The 26522-nt window shown below is 38.3% G+C and overlaps 1 protein-coding gene across 2 annotated transcripts in view; it reads left to right on the top strand.

Annotated features, from left to right (window-relative positions):
- The window catches only part of LMLN (leishmanolysin like peptidase), a 106255-nt gene that overhangs the window by 49282 nt on the left and 30451 nt on the right, over positions 1–26522 (top strand). Inside the window, exons 10-12 of one of the 2 annotated variants that reach the window (XM_003412952.4) lie at positions 40–147; positions 2892–2968; positions 20463–20573. In XM_003412952.4, coding sequence (XP_003413000.2) covers positions 40–147; positions 2892–2968; positions 20463–20573 — 296 coding nt within the window. The remainder of the gene's footprint in view (positions 1–39; positions 148–2891; positions 2969–20462; positions 20574–26522) is intronic. The other variant, XM_003412951.4, reaches the window with a different exon arrangement.

The raw sequence follows: 26522 nt of genomic DNA, 5'->3' as shown, positions 1-26522 counted from the left end.
GGTACTTTTATGGGGTTCTGTCTGTTTTCTGATTCTTAGGATGAAGCACGAAAGCACTTTAACTGTCCAATTCTGGAGGGAATGGAACTTGAAAATCAAGGTGGTATGGGCACTGAGCTCAACCATTGGGAAAAGCGGTTATTAGAGGTCAGTTTATTTTAAAAGTGTACTGAAATTTTTTTTCTTTAACAAATGTAATTCATACTCATGGTAAAAGTTATTCGAATAGTATAATAGGTTATAAAATAAAAAGATAAAAGGCCCTTTTCCCCTTCAGTTCTCCAGGCCCCGTTTCTGTTTAAGTTTTTCGTATCCCCTTCCAGAAATGCGTTGTGCGTGTATGTATAATTTTTTTTTAGAAACCACACAAATGGGTTTGTACATTTATACAACTTTTTACACTAAATAAAGTATCTTAGACATCTTTCTAACACAGTGCAAGCACTTCTGCTATAATGAAATCTATGCTTTCCTGAAAAATTCATTCTTCAAAACCGGACACTAAAAATAACCAGACCTATGAGGAAAAAACAAGTAACCAGAGTATAAAAAAACAATAAGTCATAACAAAAATACTATCGCAGTGTAAAAAGACATCAAATTTCCAATAAGTAAAGCCGTGTATTTACTCTAGGATTTCTTTACTGTAAAAAACAACAAGAAGCAAGAGTTAACTTGACAGGGAGCTGTAAATCTCAATAATGGAGACAAGGATGAGATGCACAAAGATTAGGGAGAACGATGCAGTAAAGGACTTCCGAGATAGAGAGGAAGAACATGAAGTGAACAGGCATCGTGTACAGTACATTATTTCTTTGTTGTTTTCTGTGTTTAGCTGTATTTGTGCACTTTGTGTTTAGCTACTTTTATTTCATGGTGCTAAATATTAAAACGGCTGGGAAAAATCATTATGAATGAATGTGGTCCGTTGTTATACTGTTGTCATTCCATTATTTACCAATCTCACATGAACTCATTCACATTGCAGAAACACATGCTTCAACAAAATAGACTGTGTACTTGGATCTACATACTCATTTTTTTTTTTCAACAACTACATACAATATAATACTATGTAGTATGGCTATAACATACAGTTAATACTATGTAGTATTATACTACACACTACGTAATACATAGTTGTTAAGAAACAACCATGTTTTAAATTTTTTATCACAAACAATGCTCAGATGAGCAACTACTCCAGTTATCTCCAATGCCTTCTAGTGGGTGGTCTTATGTTCCCCTAAACAATCAAACTCACAAGACCTGAACAGGCCATGCTGGCAAAAGTTTCACAAAAGAAGGATACTGAACAGGAAGCACAGCATGCTAGCAGGGCAGGTCAGACATCTCTGTGTTCCACACAGCAGTCCCTGTGCCTCTCCCCCTCCCCCTCCAGCTCAAGGGCAAGGGTACACCACCGCCACAGATGAGGGTAGGAACCACCCTGGCTTACAAGTGCCGTATCCCAAATGGGAACCAGTACGTTTTTTAATAGCTCCACAGGCATAGTTTCCAGTTCCTTGCAAGGGGCATGCCCCTAAGAATCACGGCACACAGGGGAGTGCCAGACTGTGGCTTCCCAAAAGGTATTTCCAGTAAATCCACTCCAGAGACATATCAGGGGATCTTTTTTCCGTAAGTATTTTTACCTGGTAACTCAGCTGACATTCCACATGATTAGGTTTCCAGGGGGATAGAGTTAGAAAGTTGGCATAGGGTCAGTTTTGTTTATAGAGAAAGAGAAAGAATAAATTCCTGGAAATGGAATTTCTGAATCAAAAGGCCCGTACATTTTTTTATTTTTAAAGGTATGTTTAGATAATTAGATGATAATTAGATAGTTGCAGCATACATGCACGATGACCAAAATTGGTCAAATTGTGAAAGAAATGAAATTAATCCTTGTGCTGACTTAGGTTAGCAGATATAGCTCTGAACCACTGTGCCATCAGGGCTCCTGTTCTTACCTAGGTGACTGCAGAGTACCAGTGCTGGGAACTTATGGAAGAAATATACATTTAATTCTGCCTTGGGAATTTCAGTTTATTTTCCCTAACAATTTTCTCAAGTGATCCCCTCCGGAAAGTTGTGGATTGGCCAGAAATGAAAATGTATGTACCTTATTTAAGAATACAACATGAGAGTGGTAATTACACCAATATCCTCTTTTCTCTGACATGAACTTTGTGTCCTTAAACTATAAAAAAAAGGGATGTGTTAAAAGTACTTGAGATGACCATTCACTGTTCAAGATAAAGATTTGAATAATCAGAGCTGCCCAAAGATAGAATAAGCTTTCATAAGAAGTAGTGAACTCTCCCTCGTTAGATGACCTCATGGTAGGAATTTCATGATGTAAATATAATATGGATAGTAGACCTTGATGATTTTTTAGGTCCCTTGTGTGAATTCTGAGATCCTATGAACCTATCATACTTCTTTTACATATTACTGTATATTTCTGTGATCATAAAGTTGAGGGTTGTGAAACCATTTTCTGTGTAATTCAGGCAAGTTTTTCCCCTGGTATTATCTGTCTCAGCCACCCACTTTCCTCTGCTTAGAGACTGTAGTATTTTTACAGTATTTCTATTTCCATATATGTCAATCTTCATTTTCATTACCGAGTTCTAAATGCCAGTTGCCTACCACCCTAGAGAAATAGTATGCAATGGAGACATTTGAGGAAGAAAATAGATTTCACTTTGAGCGTCAGTCTTGTCTCTTTAAAGAAGGCTTATGTATTTTACCATGTTTAAGTGAATGTTCTGTCAACTTCTCACACTTAAGGTGATTGAAATATGTGTCAGAGAAACCATAGCTGTTACTGGGAGTAGCAAGGCTCTAGTTCAGTCTTCTAATTATAATCTGTTGGTGCTTTTCAGAATGAAGCAATGACTGGCTCTCACACCCAGAACCGAGTCCTCTCTCGAATCACTCTGGCGTTAATGGAGGACACTGGGTAAGGCAGCTGTGAGAATATTACATGAATTGTTGATTAAGAATAATTGAATATTAAGATTATGATTTAAGAAAATGCTGACATTTTGCCCTGAAGCAAAACGAATTTGTTAGTTCTCTGAATTTTGTTCAGCCACCTGTGGATTTTCCATACCGGCTGCATTTATTCATTCAATAAATATTTGGGCCCCTGAGATCCAGTAGTGAGTAGAACAAAATCCCTGACATTATGAGATTTATTTCTAATAAAGAAAGGCCATGCTAATATAAAAAAAGACTATTATAAATAATCTTTAAAATTGTAAATGAAACTGATGATGAATAGATTCCTGGTTTTTAAAGGAGTAGAATTTTCTGGTAAAGCAGTGGAACCACTGTTTTTAAATGAAATCGTTTACAGAACCCCCTCTTACCAAACAAATAAAATCAGAGCAGTCAAAGTCGAAGTATTTTTATCCTCTTGCGGTCCTTCAGGCATTTGAAGATGGAATCAAATTTGAGAATCAGTAGTAGAGGTGTTATATTTACCATGGAAATTAATGATACTGCCTTAACTTTTCGAGGGGGCCAAAGACGTATAAGGATTTAAAAATACAGAGGTCATCATTGACCCTGAGCGTCTTGAATGGGAAAGGAAGATATAGGGCAGAAAGGATATCATTAATACAGCTTTGACCCTTAGAATCAAGATAGGCAGGATCCAGAGAATAGACAAAGGAATTAGCTTGAAAGGGAGGGGGCATACCCTCTGCATTAACTCAGGAAGAAAAGAGTGGGAGGCAGAATGCATGTCATCCTGTACACGGAGGCAGGAAGTTGAGGAAATTCAGAAATGATGGTTTCCATGTCTCTGAATTTCAAGACAAAACCATTGGCTGAGGGAGAGAGAAGGGCAGGGGTTGGATATAGCTAAATATCTCATAGCCATTGTTTTACGGCAGAGAATTTGTAAGAGTCATCTACTTTCTTAATTTTCCCTTAACCCAAAGGAAAACATTAAGGAAAAATGTACGATTCTTCTCCTTAGCGAAGGAATTTGGGCAGTTTTCTACCTTTTGGAGGTATCCCTGAGTGGCACAAACGGTTAAGCGCTACTAACTGAGGTTGGTGGATCGAATTCACCCAGAGGTATCTCGGAGGAAAGGCCTGGTGATCTCCTTCCAAAAGGTCATATCTATTGAAAACTCTGTGACGTGCAGTACTACTCTGAAACGCGTGGAGTCGCCATGAGTTGCAATCCACTCCATGGTAATTGGTTTGGTTTTCTGGATACGTTTAGGAATTAGAGGATAGTACCATGACAACCCATTAGTATGCCCTGCTTTGAGGTTGAAAGTTATTTTCTATAAGTGGTAACAATTGTTTGAAGACAAGATGGACTTCACCATCTTGGGGATATTATTCTTTTTTAATGTTTTATCATGAAAATTTACCAATATATACAAAAATAGTAGTATAATACAATGCATATAATACAATGAACCCCCATGTACCTATAACTTGAATTCAGCAAATATTAAGATGTGGCCACGTTTACTTCATTGCTTTTGTCCTATTCTGTCCCTCAGATCGCAGACGTCAAGCCACTTCACCCCTGTATATTCCAGTATGAGTCTCTGAAAAGTTTGGACATTGTCTTTGTATGTACAATATCAGTAACAAAATTAATAATAACTTCCTGATATCTTCTGCTACGCAGTTCATGATCAAATATCCCCTTTATCGTCTTTTTAAAGTTGGTTTTTTTAAATCAGGTTAGGCCAGGTCTTTTAATCTGAGCAGTACCTGCATACCTCCTCCGGCCTTTTTTATGACACTGATTTATTACTGAACCAGGTCAGTTGTCATATAGCCCGTTGCCGTTGAGTTGATTCCAACTCACATATACCAAACCAAACCTGTTGCTATTGAGTAGATTCTGACTCATAGTGACCCTATAGGACACAGTAGAACTGCTCCGTAGGGTTTCCAAGGAGTGGCTGCTGGATTCCAAACTGCCGACATGTTGATTAGCAGTCGTAGCTCTTAGCTACTACGCCACCAGGGTTTCTGACTATATATAAAATGTCCCAAATTGTGGATTTCCTTGTGTGTTTTTTTGTTCTACAATTCCGTGTACTTCTTGTAAATAGAAGTTAGCTCTAGATGCTCGATTAGATTCAGATTTTGTTTGTTTGTTTGCAGAATAACTTTATAGGTGATGCCTAGTACATGCAATATCTACTTTTCCCACTTTAGCAATTAATAGGTTTGGATGGTTACTTGCATTTCAAAGTACCCTTTCAACCTTTTATGTGATTGTTTCGTCCATTAATTATTGCTCAAGTAAATTAATTCTTTAGGGGTTGCACAATGACAGTTTTCTATTATTCTTTCCACTTTCATTACCTGGAATTCTGTGAAGAATTTTTCATTATAAACCAGGTCTATTTAGTAACCCTGAGTTATAGTTTGAATTATGAATTCTTTCCTTTTAATTGCCACGTTTTTGAATAAGGAGTTTATGGCCAGGGTACTTCTAGTCATGTCTGATGGTTTTGTGTGTATATGTTTGTTTTTGATGGGAAGTATGTTCTTTCTTTCTTTTATAGTATTATGAACTCAGCTTTTCATATGCTTTAGACAGCTACATTCATTATTCTTTTTGATGCCCCATTTTATCGAATGGGAGTCTTTTTCTTTATTGGCTCCTGAGATTTTTTTTTTTTTAAGTTATCGTGCTTTAGGTGAAAGTCTACAAATCAAGTCAGTCTCTCATACAAAAAGTTATACACACCTTACTATGAACTTCCAGCTGCTCTCCTCCTAATGAGACAGTACATTCCTCCTTTCCACCCTGTAGTCCCTATGTCCATTCAACCAGCTCCTGTCCCCCCTTCCTTCTCGTCGTGCCACCAGACAGGAGTTGCCCACATAGACTCAAGTGTCCACTTGAGCCAAGAAGCTCACTTATCACCAGTATCATTGTCTGTCTTAAAATCCAGTCCAGTCCCTGCCTGTAGAGTTGGCTATGGGAATGGTTCCAATTTTGGGCTAACAGAGGGTCGGGAGACCATGACTGTCAGGGTCCCTCCAGTCTCAGTCACACTATTAAGCCTTGTCTTTTTACGAGAATTTGAGATCTGCATCCCACTGTTCTCCTGCCCTGGCAGGGATTCTCTGTTGTGCTCCCTGTCAGGGCAGTGATCAGTGGTAGCCAGGCACCATCTAGTTCTTCCAGTCTCAGACTGATGGAGCCTCTGGTTTATATGGCCCTTTCTGTCTCTTAAGCTCATCTTTACCATATGTCTTTGGTGTTCTTCATTCTCCTTTGCTCCAGGTAGGTTGAGACCAATTGATGCATCTTAGATGGCCGCTTGCTAGCATTTAAGACCCCAGATGCCTCTCACCAAAGTGGGATGCAGAACATTTTCTTAATACATTTTGTTATGCCAGTTGACCTAGATGTCCCCTGAGACCATGGTCCCCAGGTCCCCGTCCCTGCTACTCTGGCCTTCAAAGCATTTGGTTGTATTCAGGAAACATTGCATTGGCTTTAGTCCAGTTGTACTGACTTCCCCTGTGTTGTGTGTTGCCCTTCCCTTCACCTAAAATAATTTTTCGTCTACTATCCCTCTCCCTCCCTCTCCACCCGAGTGACCATCAAAGAATATTTTCCTCTGTGTTTAAATTTTATCTAGAGTCCTTATAATAGTGGTCTCATACAATATGTGTCCTTTTGCAACTAATTTCATTCAGCATAATGTCTTCCAGGTTCCTCCATGTTATGAAATGTTTCACAGATTCATCGTTGTTCTTAATCGTTGCGTTGTATTCCGTTGTGTGAACATACCATAAGTTATTTATCCATTCATCTGTTGATGGGCACTTACGTAGTTTCCATCTTTTTGCTATTATGAACAGTGCTGCATTGAACATGGGTGTGCATATATCTGTTCATGTCAAGGCTCTTATTTCTCTAGGATATATTCCAAGAAGTGGAATTGCTGGGTCATATGGTAGTTCCATTTCTGGCTTTTTAAGGAAGCGCCAAATCAATTTCCAAAATGGTTGTACCATTTTACATTCCCACCAGCACTGTAGAGGTGTTCCAGTCTCTCTACCTCTCTAACATTTATTATTTTCTGTTTTCGGAATTAATGCCAGCCTTGTTGGGATGAGATGGAATGTCATTGTAGTTTTGATTTGCATTTCTCTAATGGCTAATGATCATGAGCATTTTCTCATGTATCTGTTAGCAGCCTGAATGTCTTCTTTAGTGAAGTGTCTTCATATCTTTTGCCCATTTTTTAGTTGGGTTATTTGTCTTTTTGTAGTTGAGTATTTGCAGCATCATGTAGATTTTAGAGATCAGGAGCTGATCAGAAATGTCATAGCTAAAAACTTTTTCCCAGTCTGTAGGTAATCTTTTTACTCTTTTGGTGAATCCTTTGGATGGGCATAGGTGTTTGATTTTTAGGAGCTCCCAGTTATCTAGTTTTTCTTCTGCGTTGTTAATAATGTTTTATATAGTGTTTATGCCATGTATTAGGGCTCCTAACGTTGTCCCTATTTTTTCTTCATGATCTTCATCATTTTAGATTTTATATTTAGGTCTTTGATCCATTTTGAGCTCATTTTTGTTCATGGTGTGAGGTATGGGTATTGTTTCATTTTTTGCAGATAGATATCCAGTTATGCCAGCACCGTTTGTTAAAACGACTGTGTTTTTCCCGTTTAAATGTTTTGGGGCCTTTGTCAAATGTCAGCTGCTCTTATGGGGATGGATTTATGTCTAGATTCTCAATTCTGTTCCATTGGTCTATGTATCTGTTGTTGTACCAGTACCAGGCTATTTGACTATTGTGGCAGTATAATAGGTTCTAAAATTAGGTAGAACGAGGCCTCCCACTTTGTTCTTCTTCTTCAGTAATGCTTTACTTTTCCGGAGCCTCTTGCCCTTCCATATGAAGTTGGCAGTTTGTTTCTCATTCCTACTCTTTTTTGATTGTTGTTTGCTTGACATATTTTTTTCCATCCTCTGAGTTTTAGTTTGCTTGTATCTTTAAGTCTGTGTGTCTGTCTCTTGTAGGCAGCATATAGACAGATGGTGTTTTTTTTTTTATCCATTCTGCAACTGCTTGTCTCTGTATTGGTGCATTTAGTCCAATTACATTCAGCATGATTATGGTTAGGTATGCGTTTAGTGCTGTCATTTTGACGTCTTTTTTTGTGTGTTGTTGACAGTTTATTTTTTCCCTTTAATTTTTTGTGCTGAGTAGTTTTTCTTTGTAAATTGTATGTTCCTCTTTTTCATTGTTGTTAATTTTGTTTTTGCTGAATCTTTATGTTTTTCTTGTATTTTATTTTGATGTGTAGGATTGTTAGTCTCCTTTGTGGTTACTTTATTATGTACCCCTATTTTTCCAAGTTTAAACCTAATTTTTATCTCCCTATATTGCCTTTGTTTTCTCTCCAGATGAAAGATCTATGCCTACTTTATTTACTCCTTCTTTATTAATAGATTCAATGTTGTCATCTTTTACATAATAACATCGCCATTTCCTTGGTTTGAGCGTTTTTTAAAATCTTTATTTATTTTTGTGATTTCCCTATCTGGGTTGATATCTAGTTGCTCTGTCCTGTGTTCTAGTGTTGGGTTGATATCTGATATTATTGATTTTCTAACCAGAGAACTCCCTTTAGTATTTCTTGTAGTTTTGGTTTGGTTTTTGCAAATTCCCTAAACTTCTTTTTATCTGGAAATGTCCTAATTTTGCCTTCATATTTGAGAGAGAGTTTTGCTGGATATATGATTCTTGGCTGGCAGTTCTTTTCCTTCAGTACCTTATATATGTCATACCATTGCCTTCTTGCCTGCATGGTTTCTGCTGAGTAGTCCAAGCTTATTCTTATTGACTCTCCTTTGTGGATGACTTTTCGTTTATCCCTGGCTGCTCTTTAAATTTTCTCTTTATCTTTGGTTTTGGCTAGTTTGGTTATAATATGTCTTGGTGACTTTATTTTGGGATCAACCTTGTATGGGGTTGGATAAGTATCTTGGATAGCTAACTTATCTTTCACGATATCAGGGATGTTTTCTGCCAACAAATCTTCAATAATTTTCTCTGTGTTTTCTGTTATCCTGTCCTGTTCTGGTACTCCAGTCACTCGTAGCTTATTCGTAATAGAATCCCACATGATTCTTAGAGTTTCTTCATTTTTTAAAATCCTTTTATCTGATTTTTCTTCAAATCCATTGTTGCCAAGTGTTTTATCTTCAAGCTTGCTAATTCTGAGTTCCATTTCCTCAATTCTGCTCCACTTACTTTCTACTGAGTTGTGTAATTCTGAAATTTTATTGTTAATCTTCTGAATTTCTGATTGCTGTCTCTCTATGGATTCTTGCAGCTTATTAAATTTTTCATTATGTTCTTGCATAACCTTCTTTAATTTCCCCAACTGCTTCGCCTGTGTGTTCCTTGGCTTGTTCTACATTTTGCCTGATCTCATTCCTGATGTTTTGAAGAGTTCTGTATATTAATCTTTTGTATTGTACATCTGGTAATTCCAGGAGTATATCTTCATCTGGGAGATTTTTTGATTCTTTGTTTTGGGAGTTTGTTGACTCGATCCTGGTCTGCGTCTTTATGTGATTTGTTATCGACTCTTGTCTCCAAGCCTTCTATAAGTTATTGTATTAATTTATTTTATATTTGCTCACCGTGTCCTAGGTTCTTGCTTTATTTTGTTTTGATATACCCACATAGGCTACTAGAGTGAGCTAACTTGATTACTGGAGCCTTTGAAGCACTAATGCTCTGTTACCAGATGGCTAGAGCTGTTACCAGGTATATAAGCCTAGGAGTCCATTCACTATTCTTGTATAGATTCAGGTCAGTTGTCCATGTAGTTGGTCACCTAGTGTGTGGTACAGGCTCTCACCTGCGATCTTAGAGGAGCAGTGGTGATTGGTGTATGCATAGGTTTCTGGTTGTAGCAGGGGGTCACACTCTGAGGAAGACAGGGGGCTTACAACCTTCCCCTGAGTGTCTGTGAGGAAGGCGCATCTCTGTTTTCTACAGTGCGCTGGTGGATGGGCTCTGCAGCCATACCATAGGCATCCAGTGCTTTTAACTATAGGAATGGGAGGCACCACTTCTCCTTGGACCCCTGTTGTGGGTGTCTAGGTGATGTGGGTGGAGCCACCAGTCCTCAGGCCCCCGCTGTGGGTAGGTGAGGACCCTGTTTAATAGGGAGAGTGGTGTCAAACGTTAAAAACTCGCCTTCCTACCGCATAGCTGAAACAGATATACTCAGACCTAAAGGACATTCACCCTTGCAATATGACAGCTAGATTCTATCTTCTGTACTGGGGCTACCTGGGTCCATGCAGGGGTGAAAACCTTTCAATGGTTGGGGGCCGCTTGTGCCTAGACAGGAACCACTTCTGCTCTACGTTTCTAGATTAAGGGAGCCGGCAGATTATTTTCCCCGTTTGTTAATTTGTTCCTTCTCCAAGTCCAGGAGAATGGCTCATGGAGCACAGCAGGACCTATCTCAGGCCCATAGAAATCAACTATTAGTGAAGCTGGCTGGGGCAGAGGGAGGAGTGATCAGATAAATGGGAGTGAATTCTTTCAAAAGGAGGAGCTATTAGATCTGCACTGTAAATTAGATAAAATCACTTATCATGTGCCGGAGCACTGTTTTATCTCAGATTCTCGAGGCGTGCATAGATTCTGTGTGCTGGCTCGGCCCTACTGCAGTCTTGCCAGGGAATCAGAGCTGCGCCATCTCACTTGCCTTCTTTCACTGAAGCTGCTGTGTCTCGAATGCCACCACCAGGTCCGCTGCAGTCATGCCAGGGCATCAGGACTGCACCACTTTGCTTGCCTTCTTTCGCTGAAGCAGCTGCATCGCATAGGCTACCACCAGCCCTGCTGTGGTCGCACCTGGGGTTTGGGGCTGAGGTGCTCCCGCGGAGTCAGGTCCAGCAACTCCTCACTGCTCCTGCTCTGTCTTTCCCTCCCCCTGTCACTTTGTCCGATTTCCTAACTTTGTCTTTGATATTCAGGTTTCCTAGCTTGTCATATATATAATCAAGTCACTTGTTTTTTCAGGTCTTTGTTGTAAGAGGGACCACCGGAAGCATCTGACTAATCTGCTGTCTTGGCCCTGCCTCTCTCGAGTTGTTTTGACAAGACTTAGTTCTTTGATAACTTCCTTGCTTTCTGGTATGATAAGATGTACCAGGCTGGTGAGCACATGCCCTATCCCAGACCTGGGGATCAGCCAATCTTTCATGGTACACTGGTTCCTCTTGATGGAGAGTAGTGCTTAGAAACCACAGTCTAGGCACTATATTCATGGCCACTGGGTTGTCATTGCTTCTAATCCTTTCAGTGAGCAAAGTTACAAAATTCATACTTTTGAAAAGCAAAAAAAAAATTAAAACCTTCGATTCCTTCTAGTGCTGTTATAACTGTCTTTCCCTTTGTCCCTGAATAAGTAATGGACAGGGTGGAATGGTCCTGCTGTCTTGTTTTAATGACTCATAGCCTTTAGCCGTTTTGAGATTAATGCCATTTTTTTTTAAGGCACCCGTAAGAAATGCAGGCACTGTGGGGCGTGAGGATCACTAATGAAGTCATGGCACTGGTGAAGTTTAATGCATTTTTCCTTTTTCTGAGAAAACACAGCAGCAACATGGGCCAGATGTTACTAAATATCTGATAAATTTTTTTAACTGTAGACATGGAAATTAATTTTTATAAATCTGCAACTTGTAGCTTAACAAAGTTGTTCTCGTGGTAAATGGGAGAGCATGATTCGTCCGCCCAGAAACCTAGGAGTCATCCTTGCCAGCTCCTTCTCCCCACCTCTCGCATCTAATCAGTCACAAATTTTGTTGATTTATGGTCATTATTGTTTTTTTGTTTTTTTTTTATTGTATATATGTCCCTTTTTCTGGATAATTCATTTAAGTGGCATCATATAATATGTGGTGTTTTGTGACTGGCTTCTTTTACTTGGAATAATGTTTATGTATTCATCTGTTGATGGACATTGGGTTGTTTTTACTTTTTGGCTAGTATAAATATCTTTTTTTTTTTTCTTCCAAATGGTTTTTGGCTATAAACACTTATTTGCAACTTTCTGTACGGACATGTGTTTTTACTTCTCTTGGGTATATACCAAGGAGTGGAATTGCTGGGTCGTGTGGTAACTCTATATTTAATCCTTTGAGAAACTGCCAGAACATTTTGCCAAGTGTCTGCACCATTTTACATTTCAACGAGCAGTTAAGAGGATTCTGATAACTCCATGCCCTTGTGATTTCATCCATAATACTTGTTATTATCAGACTTTTTGATTCTAGCCATTCTAATTGTGTGAAGTGGTATCTCATTGTGACTTTGACATTTCTCTGATGATTATTAATGTCAGATATCTCTTCGTGTGCTTATTGGCCATCATATATATTCCTTGGAGAAATGTCTATTCAGATCCCTTGCCCATTTTTTAATTGGGTTATTTTCTTTTTATTATGGAGTTGCAAGAGTTCTTTATAGACATACTAGATAATAGACCCTTGTCAGATACATGTTTGCAAATATTTTCACTCATTCTATGGGTTGTCTTTTCATTTTCTTGGTGGTTTCCTTTGAAGCACAAAAGATTCTTAATTTTGATGAAGACCAATTTATCTGTTTTCTTTTTCGTTGCTCATTCTTTTGGTGTCATTTAAGAATCTGTTGCCAAATCCGAGATCATGAAGATTTACTCCTATGTTTTCTTTTATACTTAGAATTTAATCGTTTTAGCTTGTAAATTTAAATCTTTGATCCATCTTTTATACATAGATTGTATTGGAGTTAATTTCCCGTATGGTAGGAGGTAGGTCTGATTTCATTCTTTTGCATGTGACTATCCAGTTGTTCCGTCACTATTTCTTATTTTTTTATTGTGCGTTATATGAAGGTTTAGAGAGCAAATTAGTTTCTCATTAAATAATTAATACACATACTGTTCTGTAACATTGGTTGCCACACCCTGACGTGTCAACATTCTCCCGTTCTCTACCTTGTATTCCCCCTTACCAGCTTTCCTGTCCCCTCCTGCCATTTTTCTTTCACCCATTAAGTCTGTCAGGCCAGTAAGTCTGGTCTTTTTTTATGAGTTAGAATTTTGTTCTACATTTTTCTCCAGCTCTGTCTGGGACCCTCTATTGAGATCCTTGTCAGAGCAGTTAGTGATAGTAGCTGGGTACCATCTAGTTGTGCTACACTCAGTCTGGTGGAGGCTTGGTAGTTGTGGTCTATTAGCTCTTTGGGCTAATCTTTCCCTTGTGTCTTTGGTTTTCTTCATTCTCTCTCGCTCTGGATGGGGTGGAAGTATTTTAGATGGCTGCTTACAAGCTTTTAAGATGGTAATGGCCAAAGTAGGACATAGAACATTTTCCTTAGAAATGTTATGCCAGTTGAGCTAGGTGTCCTCTTTTATTATAATAGTTTTATTAAAATATAATTCATAAATCATACTCTTCACCCATTTAAAGTATATAGTTCAATGCTTTTTAATATATTCACAGAGTTTTGCAACCATCCATACAATCCATTTTGGAACATTTTTATCAGCTCAAAAAGAAACTCCATACTCCTTAGCCATCACTCCTAAACACTCCACATCCTTGCCAACACTTGTTATTTTCAGTTTGTTATTTTATCTAATAGTTTTTTAATGGATCCCTCAGGACTTTCTACATACAATGTCATATCATCTGCAAATAGAGATAGTTGCACGTGAATGACTTTAACAAACAGAAATTTTTTCTCTCACAGTCTAGGAGGCTAGAAGTCTGAATCACGGCACCAGCTCCGGGGGAAGGCTTTCTCTCTCTCTCAACTCTGGGGGAATGTTCTTTTCATCAATCCTCCCCTGGGTATAGGAGTTTTTCAGCGCATGGACCCTGGGTCCAAAGACGCACTCCGCACCTGGCTTTCTTTCTTGGTGGTAGGAAGTCCCTGTCCTCTCTATTTGCTTCTCTCTTGTATCTCAAAAAAGATTGACTGAAGATGCAACCTAATCCTGTAGATTGTGTCCTGCCTCATTAACATAACTGCCTCTAATCCTGCCTCATTAGCATAGAGGTTAGGATTTACAACACATAGGTTAATTACATCAGACCACAAAATGGTGGAGACCCACACAATACTGGGAATCATGACCTAGCCAAGTTGACACATATTTGACAGGCGGTGGGGGGAGACACAATTCAATCCATGACGTATTGTATACTTCTCTTGAGTCAGTTTCAGTAGTTTGTGTCTGTCTTAGTTTCCTAAGATTGCCATAACAAAATATCACAAAGTGGGTAACTTTAAAGAGCAGAAATTTATTTGCTCATAGCTCTGGAAGCTAGAAGTCCAACTGCATAGTGTTGACAGGACCATACTCTCTCTTTGTCTGTTCTAGGGGAAGATCCTTCCTTCTTTCAGTTTCTAGTAACTCCATGTATTTCTTGTTGTTTGTTGGCTTGCAGATGTTGTCTTCCCCTTTGTTTGACCTGCCTCCTTATTTGTTCTCCTCTTTTTTAAGAAGGAGCCTTGGTGACCCAGTGGTTAAGCGTTTACCCGCTAACCAAGAGGTCGGCAGCTGAAATCCACTAGCTAATCCTTGGAAACCCTACAGTTCTACTCTGTCCTATAGGGTCACTATGAGTCAGAATCAGCTCAATGGCAATGGGTTTTTTCGGTTTATTTCATAATCCTATATAACCACAGTTACGTAGGATTAGGACCCACCCTACTTCATGTGAATTCATTAACTTAAACTGATACTATCTCCAAAGAACTGCTGTACTTCCCAAACAAGGTCACATTCACAGGTAAAGTTGGACTTCAGCATATCTTTTGGGGGGACATAATTCAGTTCATAACAATGTCTTTCTAGGAATTTGTCCATTTCATCTCAGTTATCTAGTTTGTTGGTGTACAGTTGTTCATAGAATTCCTTTATAATCCTTTTTATTTCTGTAGAGTCAGTAGTAATGTCCCCTTTTTCATTTCTGAGTCTAGTAATTTGAGCCTTCTGTTTTACTTTCTAGGCCAATCTAGCTAAAGTTCTGTGAATTTTCCCTCTGCAATTTGGGAGACATCATGGATTGGTGTATGACTCTCACCTGCAAATCTAAAGGGCAGGAGACAGGCTGACTAGCTTTGATGGCAGAACACAGAATAAGTGGGGGGTTGGGCAGCTTACACTCTCAAAATTTACTAAAGCAAAAGAATGAGTGTTTCCCTTCAGGAGTGGGGAAGAGAGAGAAAACTCATACATGCTACTGCTTTCTTCTCTTACATCTTACATCCTGTCCAAAAGAGTTGCCTAGAAGGGGAGGGAAAAACTGTCAATTTTGTTGCTTCAAAGAACTCGCTTTTGGTTTCATTTATGTATCTCTATTCTCTATTTCATTGATTACTATTTGAATCTTAATTATCTTCATTCTTGCTTTAGGTTTAGTTTTCCCTTCTTTTTCTTGTGTCTTAGGGTGCAAAGTTTTGGTTATTGACTTGTGATCTTCTTACTATAGGCATTTACAGCTGTAAATTATACTCTACGCACTGCTTCAGCCAGATCCTGTAAGTTTTGGTATGTTATGTCCTCACTGTCATTCATCTCAGAGTATTTTCTGATTTCCCTTTTGATTCCTTCTTTGATCCATTGGTTATTTAGAAGCGTATTATTTAATTTCCACATATGCGTGAGTTTCTCAAATTTTTTCTTACTCTTGATTTCTAATTTCATTCCATTGTGGTCAGAAAACAGACTTTGTATTATTTCTGTCCTTTTAAATTTACTGAGGTTTGTTTTATGGCCTAGCATATGGTCTGTTCTGGAGAATGTTGAGAAGAATATATATTCTGTTGTTGGTAGGAGTGTTCTATAGATATGTTATGTTTACTTGGTTTATAGTGTTGTCTAAGTCTTCTGTTTCCTCATTGATCTTTCTAGTTATTCTTTACATTATCGAAAGTGAGGTATTAAAGTCTGCAACCATTATTGTTGAAAAGTATATTTTCCCATCATTTATGTCAGTTTTTGCTTTATGTATTTTGGTGCTCTGTTATTAGATGCGTATATGTTTATGATTGTTCTATCTTCCCCATCAGTCAATCTTTTTGTTATAAAATGTCCATCTTTATCTCTAGTAATATGTTTTGTTTTAAAGTCTGTTTTGTCTGATATCAGTGTAGCTACTCTAGCTTTCTTGTGGTTGCTGCTTGCATGAGATAACCTTTTCCATCCATTTATTTTCAATCTATTTGTATCTGTGAATCTAAAGTATGGCTCTTATAGACAGCATATAGTTGGATCACATTTTTTTATCCAGTCTGACCATCTCTCCCTTTTGATTGGATTATTTAATTCGTTTATGTTTATTACTGATACAGCCAAATTTTTACCTACCATTTTACTTTTTGTTTTCTGTGTGTCTCATGTTATTTGTTCCTCTATTTTTCCTTTACCTCCTTGTTTTACATTAAGCAAATATTTTCTAATGTAGTGTTTTAATTTCTTTAAAGAGTTTTTCACTGTTTTTTTTTTTTTTACTTAGTAGCTGCTCTAGGGTTTAGCATATACACTTTACCTTATCTGAATCAACTTCAGATTTATACTAGGTTTAATCCCAGTGGTATATGGAAATATTACTCTTGCATAGCTCTGTTCCCCTTTCTCTCTTTTGATGGTGTTATATATATATCTATTAATGTTATAAACTCAACAGTGAATTGTTATAATTATTACTTTACCATCTGTAGTAATTTTCTGAGCCCAGCACAACTTTGTTCCCACCCACCTCCTTTGTGCTTTGGCAAGCTACAAATATATGACACATTTATATATGTTATACCCCAACAGTACATTATATGCATATTTTTACATTTTTTTTTTAAGTCAGTTAAGAGAAGAAAGGAGAAAAAAATATGCATTTCTGCTGTCTTTTATAGTTACCTTTACTGGTGCTCTTTGTTTTTTTTTGTGTAGGTTTGAATTAGTGTCTGGAATCACTTGTTTTCAGCCTGAAGAAATTCCATTGGTATTCCTTAGTAAGGCAGGCCTACCAGCAACACATTTTCTCAGTTTTTGTTTATGTGGGAAATCACTTATCCTTCATATTTGAAAGATAGTTTTGAAGATATACAAATGACATATATGCACGTGGAAAGATGCTGAACATTATTAAGGAAATGCAAGTCAGAACCACAGTGAGACACCATTTCACACCTACTAGGCTGGCTAGAATCAAAAAGCCTAATAATGCAAGTGTTGGTGAGGATCTGGAGAAATCAGGACCCTCAGAGTCTACTATTGGGAATGCAAAATGGTACAGCCATTTTTCAAAACAGCTTGGCAGTTTCTCAAAGGATTAAACATGAAGTTACCATATGACCCAGCAATCCCATACCTAGGTATATACCCAAAAGAAATGAAACCATATGTCCACACAAAAACTTGTACACAAATGTTCATAGCAGCATTGTCCGTAATAGCCCAAAGATGAAAACAACCCAAGTGTGCATCAGCGTTAAACGCATAAACAAATGATTGCACATCTATACAATGGAATATTGTTCTGATGTAGAAAAGGAGCAAAGTCATGGTACCTGCCACAACTTGGATGAACCTTGAAAACATTATACTAAGTGAAAGGAGCCAGACACAAAAGACCACATATTATATGATTCCATTTATATGAAATGTTAAGAATGGGCAAATCCATAGAGACAAAAAATAGATTAGTTCTTGCCAGAGGCTAGTGAGGTTGCGGGGAGGTACGGAGTGATGAAAATGTCCTGAAAATAGGTAGTGTTGTTGGTTGTACAACCTTGTGAATATGCTAAAAACCACTGAATTGGTTTTAAATGCTTGCTTCAAAATGATGAATTTTATATTATGTTAATTACATTTCAAGTTTTCAAAAGGGTTAAGTTTTATGGTATGTGAATTGTCTCATTTTTTTTATAAAAGTGAACAGACATTGAAATCACACCCTCTAGATTCAAATCCCAGTTTTGACGTTTACTAGCTTGTGACCATGGGTAGTTTACATAACCTTTTTGGGCCTAATTTCCCTCATCTTTAAAATGAGGATAAATGTAGTACCTACCCCATAGAGAATTTTATGAGGTTTAAATGAGTTAATATATATAAGCTCCTTAGAACAGTGCTTCACACATTTTAAGTGCCAGTTAAGTCTTAGCTGTTTCATATGAAACTGAACCAAAGTCTCAAAAACAGTATTTACCTTTTCTACCTACAATGCAATCTTTTATTCTATTTTATTGGTTTTTAAAATGAGAGAGAAAGAAATGCTGATCAACACTCACTCAGTTGATTTCACAACTCACTGATGCCAGAAAAAAGATATTCCTTTGCTCCGTCAGCTAACTTGTGCTTGTCCTTCTGGGTTTAGCTTAACGTTGCTCCCTCAGCAAATCTTTCCTGATTCCCTTGACTAGTTTAGGTTTCCCTATTAATACTCTCCTCTGGAAACCCTGGAAACCCTGCTGGCATAGTGGTTAAGTAGTACAGCTGCTAACCAAGAGGTCAGCAGTTAGAATCTGCCAGGTGCTCCTTGGAAACTCTATGGGGCAGTTCTACCCTGTCCTATAGGGTCGCTGTGAGTCAGAATTGACTCAATGGCAGTGGGTTTTGTTTTTGGTTTTTATTAGCCTTATACTTCTCTTTTGTAGCATTCTTCACACTTGTGATGCTCTAATATCTTTCTTCTTCACTAGATTATAAACTTCACGAGGGCAGGAGTTTTGTCTGTTTATTTACTGCTGTATCCTTAGCGTTTAGCAAAGTGCTTGACACGTACCGTAAGTGTTGACTGATAGTTCAGGAGGAGCTGCAAAGAACAGGCATCAGGAACATCTCAAGAAATGTAGCTGGAGTACCTTGCTGGTGACTGAGTAACACCGTGCTGTTACTACACTTTGCACTCCACAACTTAAACTAGATGGGGTAATTCCCAAGACACCTTAATTACATTTTATCCGTAGGAAGAAAGACTTCCTAACCCAGGCGCTGCACTGCTAACATAATTGCTAGTACGCAAATTATGGGCACCTGTTACTCTCTGGGAAACCCTGGTGGCATAGTGGTCAAGAGCTACAGCTGCTCACCAAAAGGTCTGCAGTTCGAATCCACCAGGCGCTCCTTAGAAGCCCTACGGGGCAGTTCTACTCTGCCTTATAAGGTCACTGTGAGTCGGACTCAACTCGATGGCAGTGGGTTTGGGTTTGGTTTTGGCTACTCTCTGAGAAGAGACTGGTGGTACAGTGGTTAAGCATTCGGTTGCTAACTAAAAGGTCAGTGGTTTCAACCCACTCCCATTGAGTCGATTCCAACTCATAGTGACTCTCTAGGGTCTCCAAGGCTGTAAAGCTTTACGGAAGCAGACTGCCACATCTTTCTCCTGCGGAGCCGCTGTGGTTTCAAACCGCTGACCTTTTTTTTAGCAGTCGATTGTTTTAACCACTGTGCCACCAGGTTAGCTAATTAATGTAACTCACGTTGTAGCTGCAGACTTCACAGGCATTTTGGTATTGAAGCTCCTGGATTTTTTTCCTCAGTTTCTATCTGAGCAAGAGAGTTCTGCTCTTTGAAAGGAGAGGTTTGGAAGATGCTGTATCACCTCTTTCTGCTTTTGTTTGATTTTGTGGGAAGGTGACTGGAGCAGAGGGAATGGTACTTGTCATTCCTCCAGCCTTTGAGCTGATGTGATAACCGTTTTGCTAATGCCTAAACTGGCAAGATCTAATACAGAAACTATTTTGTCAAATTTTTAACTTTTGCAAACTGATCGTGCCAGTAAGAAAAAATTAATAAAAGTAGGCTCACTGCCTTTGATTAAATTTGTCAGTTAATTAAACCAGTCTGCCTGTTTTTCTTTTTCTGAAATTAGATCATTATAAAAGTGTTCGGCATTGTATCCATTCTTTATCATAATGATGTAACGTTTATTCACAAACAAAGCCTGTATTTGATAGAATGTCAGAAACTCAAGGTTAGAGGAAAAGGAAACTAGAACAACTCAATCAGCTTTAGGAAAAGGCCAGCTACCAGTAAGTCCACTGTTTCTTCCTCGGCTTCCTCCCTTCTCTTTTTCACCCATTCTCTTCCTATTTCTTCAGCCCGTATTCTTCTTGCCTCACACTTAAACCACTTTCTACTCTGTGGCTTCTGTTATCTTTGAAAATTACAATTGAAATATGTGGGATTTTTTCCTCATATGTGAGTACCCTGATCATAAGACAAAGTGACCCAGTCCCTGCTACGATGATCCCTGTGCAGCCCGGGCTTTGTAAATGCTCACCTGTGCTCATGGTCACCAAAGGCTTTTTTAAGGTCCTAGTTTGCTCAATACTGAGATGTGTAATTGGTTTGGTGGAGTTGTTTTGAAAATAGCAGTAACGGAACGTGCTGTGTTTGGATTATTTCCGCAGCTGGTATAAAGCTAATTACAGCATGGCCGAGAAGTTAGACTGGGGCCGAGGCATGGGCTGTGACTTTGCCACGAAGAGCTGTAAATTCTGGATTGATCGGCAGAGACGGAAGTAAGAATGCATTCTTTACAGCATCACTGATGAAACACTTCATGTCTGATTTTATTCTTCACTCTGAGCCTAAAACATCAACTATTTTTTTTAAAAGGTGGCCTGACTAGTTCAGTTAAAAAGTATGTAGAAAACCATCTGCAGATGCTTGATAATCATATCATAATAAGTAGCTACAGTATTGTTTTTAATCATATACTAAAAGAATCCACAATGCAGGGCTCAGAGTCATGGACATTTCTGTTTAGTTTATAATTCATAAGTATATATATTTTGCAAAATGTTTGCATACTCTTACCATTTTCGTCAGAGAGTGGACACATAGGCACAGATGCAACTGTTGATTCAGTATCTGGGGAATATAAAGGTACTTTTGAATAAAATTAAAAGCGAACCAAATCTGTTGCCGTTGACTCATAGCAACCCTATAAGACAGATTAGAACTGCCCCATAGGATTTCCAAGGAGAGGCTGGTAGATTTGAACTGCCAACATTTTGGTTAGCAGCCAAGGTCTTAACCACTCTGCCACCAGGGCTTGAATAGTGGTTCTCAAATACGAATGCATACCAGAATCACCTAGCAAGCTTTTTAAAAGTAGAGTCTCCAAATTTGAGTATATATGTGTGTGTGTGTATATATATATAGGTTCTCCCACCCAGGAAATTGATTTTTCATTATTGTTGAAAGTATACATCAAGATAGATATACACACACACACTTACACACGTGTGTGCATATGTATATATTTTAATTGAAGTTTTTATTATGAGATAATTATAGATTCACTTGTAGTTTTAAGAAATATTAGAGATCCTATGTACCCTTTACCTAGTTTTCCCTGATGGTGTCATCTTCTTGCGGGACTGTGTAGTACAGTGTCATGACCATGTTGCTGACATTGATATAGTCAAGATACAGAACATTCCCATCTCCACAAAGTTCCCTCATGTTGCCCTTTTATAGCCTCCCCTACTCCCACCTTAATCCTGGCAACCATTAACCTGTTGTGCATTTCTACAATTTTGACATTACAATAAGTTATATAAAAGGATTCATAGTCTATGTGATCTTTTGGGATTGGCATTTTGCACTTAGCATAATTCTCCAGAGAGAGAGGTTGTTGTATTAATATTTTGTTCTTTTTTTATGGCAGAGCGGTGTTCTTAGCATGGCTGTACCACAATTTGTTTAACCACTGGCCTGTTGAAGGACATGAGTTGTTTCCAGTTTTTGCTATTACGAATAAAGTTGCTGTAATTACTGGCGCACAAGTTTTTGTGTGACCATAATTCTTCATTTCTCTCTGCTGCATGCCCAGGAGTGCAGTTGTTAGGCTGGGTGATAGTTTCATGTTTAGTTTTGTAAGAAACTGTCCAACTCTTTTCCAAAGTAGCTATACCATTTTACGTTCCCACCAGCAGTGAATGAGTGCTCAAGTTTCTCCACATCCTCGACAGCATTTGGTGTTATCGCTATTTTTTATTTCAGCCATTCTGACACGTGCATAATGATACCTCGTTGTGACTTAAATTTGCATTTCTCTGATGGCTAATGATGTTGAACATTTTTTCACGTGCTCATTTGCTATCTGTATATGTTTTTCAGTAAAATGTCTCTTCATTTCTCTTGTTTATTTCTAATTGGATTGTTTGCTTTTTTACTGTTGGATTTTAAGAGTTCTTTATATGTCTTAGGTATTAATCCTTTGTTGGATATGTGGTTTGGAAATTTTCCTCCCACTCTGTAGGCTGTCTTTTTATCTGCTTAACAGGGTCTTTTGTAAAACAAAAGTTTTTAATTTTGATGAAGTTCACCTCATTACTTTGTCCTTTTATGGATCGTGCTTTTGGTATCAAACCCAAGAACTTTGAATAGGCCTGGATCCTGAAGATTTTCTCCTTGTTTTTTCCTCAGAAGTTTTATAGTTTTATGTTTTACATTTGTCTGTTATTCATTTTGAGTTAATTTTTGAATAAGGTGTGAGACTCAGAAGTTTTTTTTTTTTTTTGCTACTGCATGTCCAATTGCTCCAGCTCCATTTGTTGAAGTCTCCCTTTACTCCGTTGAATTGCTTTTTTACCTTTGTCAAAACAGTCCATTGGGTATATTTGTGGGTCTATTTTTGTATTCTCTATTCTGTTATATTAATCTGTGTCTATCCCTGTGTTAATACCACAAAGTCTTGTTTACTGTGTGTCTGTCAGTTTGTCATACAGTGGAGGCTTATGTGTTGCTGTGATGCTGGAAGCTATGCCACCGGTATTCAGATACTAGTAGGATCACCCACGGAGGACAGGTTTCAGCTGAGCTTCCAGACTAAGGCAGACTAGGAAGAAGGACCCAGCACTCTACTTCTGAAAAGCATTAGCCAGTGAAAAGCTTATGAATAGCAGTAGAACATTGTCTGATATAGTGCTGGAAGATGAGCCCCCCAGGTTGGAAGGTACCCAAAAGATGACTGGGGAAGAGCTGCCTCCTCAAAGTAGAGTTGACCTTAATGAGGTGGATGGAGTAAAGCTTTCAGGACCTTCATTTGCTGATATTGCTTGACTCAAAATGAGAAGAAACAGCTGCAAACATCCATTATTATTTAGAACCTGCAATGTACAAAGTATGAATCTAGGAAAATTGGAAATCATCAGAAATAAAATGGAATGCATAAGGATCGATATCCTTGGCATTAGTGAGCTGAAAAGGACTGGTATTGGGCATTTTGAATCAGATAATCATATAGTCTACTATGCTGGGAATGACAACTTGAAGAGGAATGGTGTTGCATTCATCGTCAAAGAGAACATTTCAGGATGTATCCTGATAGCGGTAGGATAATATCCATACACCTACGAGGAAGACCAGTTAATACGACTGTTATTCAAATTTACCCACCAACCACTAGGGACAAAGATGAAGAAATAGAAGATTTTTATCAGCTGCTGCAGTCTGAAATTGATTGAACGTGCAATCGAGATGCATTGATAATTACTGGTGACTGGAATGCAAAAGTTGAAAACAAAGAAGAAGGATCAGTAGTTGGAAAATATGGCCTTGGTGGTAGAAACAATGCCAGAGATCAAATGATAGAATTTTGAAAGACCAACGACTTCTTCACTGCAAATATCTTCTTTCACCAACATAAACAGCAAATATACACATGGACCACGCCAAATAGAACACACAGAAATCAAATTGACTACATCTGCAGAAAGAGATGATGGAAAAGCTCAATATTAGTCAGAACAAGGCCAGGGGCTGACTATGGAACAGACCATCAATTGCTCATATGCAAGTTCAAGCTGAAACTGAAGAAAATCAAAGCAAGTCCACGAGAGCCAAAATATGACCTTGAGTATATCCCACCTGAATTTAGAGACCATCTGAAGAATAGATTTGATGCATTGAGCACTAGTGACCGAAGACCAGATGAGTTGTGGAAGGACATCAACCATGAAGAAAGCAAGAGATCATTGAAAAGACAGGAAACAAAGAAAAGACCAAGATGGATGTCAGAGGAGGCTCTGAAACTTGCTCTTGAGTGTCGAGCAGCTAAAGCAAAGGAAGAACTGATGAAGTAAAACAGCTGAACAGAAGATTTCAAAGGGCAGCTCGAGAAGACAAAGTATTATAATGACATGTGCAAAGAGCTGGAGATGGAAAACCAAAAGGGAAGAACACGCTCGGTGTTTCTCAAGCCGAAAGAACTGAAGAAAAAATTCAGGCCTTGAGTTGCAATAGTGAAGGATTCCACGGGGAAAATATTAAATGATGCAGGAAGCATCAAAAGAAGATGGAAGGAATACACAGAGTCATCATACCAAAAAGAATTAGTCAATATTCAACCATTTCAAGAGATGGCATATGATCAGGAACCGATGGTACTGAAGGAAGAAGTCCAAGCTGCTCTGAAGGCATTGGTGAAAAACAAGGCTCCAGGAATTGATGGAATATCAGCTGAGATGTTTCAATAAACAGATGCAGCACTGAAAGTTCTCACTCGTCTATGCCAAGAAATATGGAAGACAGGTTCCTGGCCAACCAACTGGAAAAGATCCATATTTATGCCTATTCCCAAGAAAGGCAATCCAACCGAATGTGGAAGTTATAGAACAATATCATTAATATCGCACGCAAGCAAAATTTTGCTGAAGATCATTCAAAAATGGCTGCAGCAGTGTATCAACAGGGAACTGCCAGAAATTCAGGCCGGTTTCAGAAGAGGCCGTGGAACCAGGGGTATCATTGCTGATGTCAGATGGATCCTGGCCAAAAGCAGAGAATACCAGAAAGATGTTTACCTGTGTTTTATTGACTATGCAGAGGCATTCGACTGTGAGGATCATAACAAATTATGGATAACATTGCGAAGAATAGGAATTCCAGAACACTTAATTGTGCTCATGAGGAACCTTTGCATAGATCAAGAGGCAGTTGTTCGTACAGAACAAGGGGATACTGATTGGTTTAAAGTCAGGAAAGGTGTGTGTGAGGGTTGTATTCTTTCACCATACCTATTCAATCTGTGTGCTGTGCAGATACACTGAGAAACTGGACTATATGAAGAAGAACAGGGCATCCGGATTGGAGGAAGACTCATTAGCAACCTGCATTATGCAGACGACACAACCTTGCTTGCTGAAAGTGAAAAGGACTTGAAGCACTTACTAATGAGGATCAAAGACCACAGCCTTCAGTATGGATTGCACCTCAATATAAAGAAAACAAAAATCCTCACAATTGGACCAATGAGCAACATCATGATAAATGGAGAAAAGATTGAAGTTGTTAAGGATTTCATTTTACTTGGATCCACAATCAACAGCCATGGAAACAGCAGTAGTCAAGAAATCAAAAGATGCATTACATTGAGTAAATCTGCTGCAAAGGACCTCTTTAAAGTGTTGAAGAGGAAGGATGTCACCTTGAAGACTAAGGTGCGCCTGATCCAAGCCATGGTATTTTCAATCTCATTACATGCATATGAAAGCTGAAAAATGAATAAGGAAGACTGAAGAATTTATGCCTTTGAATTGTGGTGTTGGCGAAGAATATTGAATATACCGTGAACTGCCAAAAGAATGAACAAATCTGTCTTAGAAGAAGCACAACCAGAATGCTCCTTACAAGCAAGAACGGTGAGACTGGGTCTTAAATTCTTTAGACATGTTTTCAGGAGGGATCAGTCCCTGGAGAAGGACATCATGCTTGGCAAAGTACAGGGTCAGTGGAAAAGAGGAAGACCCTCAATGAGGTGGATTGACACAGTGGCTGCAACAACGAGCTCAAGCGTAACAATGATTGTAAGAATGCCGCAGGACCAGGCGGTGTTTTGTTCTGTTGTGCATAGGGTCACTATGAGTCGAAACTGACTTGAGGGCACCGAACAACAACATATGTCTTAAAACTGGTTAGATTGATTCTTCTCACTTTATTCTTATTTTTCAAAACTGTTTTAGCTAGTCTAGTTCATTTCCCTTTCCACTTAAATTTTAGAATAACCTTGTCTATTCTGTAAAAAAAATTTCTGGGAATTTGATAGGAATTGAGTTTAACCTGTATATCAGTTGAAAGAGAATTAAATATCAGTTGGGGGAGATTGAGTCTGTCAGTCCATGAATATATTATGTCTCTCCACTTATTTAGATCTTCTTTGATTTCTATCATGTTTGTTGTAGTTTTCAACATACAAATTCTGTACATCTTTTGTTAGATTTACAGGTTAGGTTTTTTTTTTTTGAGTCATCGTATTTAATACCATATGTTCATCATTAGTCTGTGGTATATAATTTGATTTTGTATGTTTATCTTGTATTTTGTGACTTTACTAAACTCAGTAAAGCATCACTACTGAACAGGAGCAAACATTAGTTCTGGAAGATTTTTGTAAATTCCTTGCAATTTTCTATGTAGACAATCATGTGATTTTCATTTAGGGACAGTTTTATTTCTTTTTT

This window comes from Loxodonta africana, chromosome 1 (assembly GCF_030014295.1).
Source record: "Loxodonta africana isolate mLoxAfr1 chromosome 1, mLoxAfr1.hap2, whole genome shotgun sequence".
Taxonomy (NCBI): Eukaryota; Metazoa; Chordata; class Mammalia; order Proboscidea; family Elephantidae; genus Loxodonta; species Loxodonta africana.
Note: the sequence above shows the minus strand (reverse complement) of the source record. Positions and strands in the feature narration are given on the sequence as shown.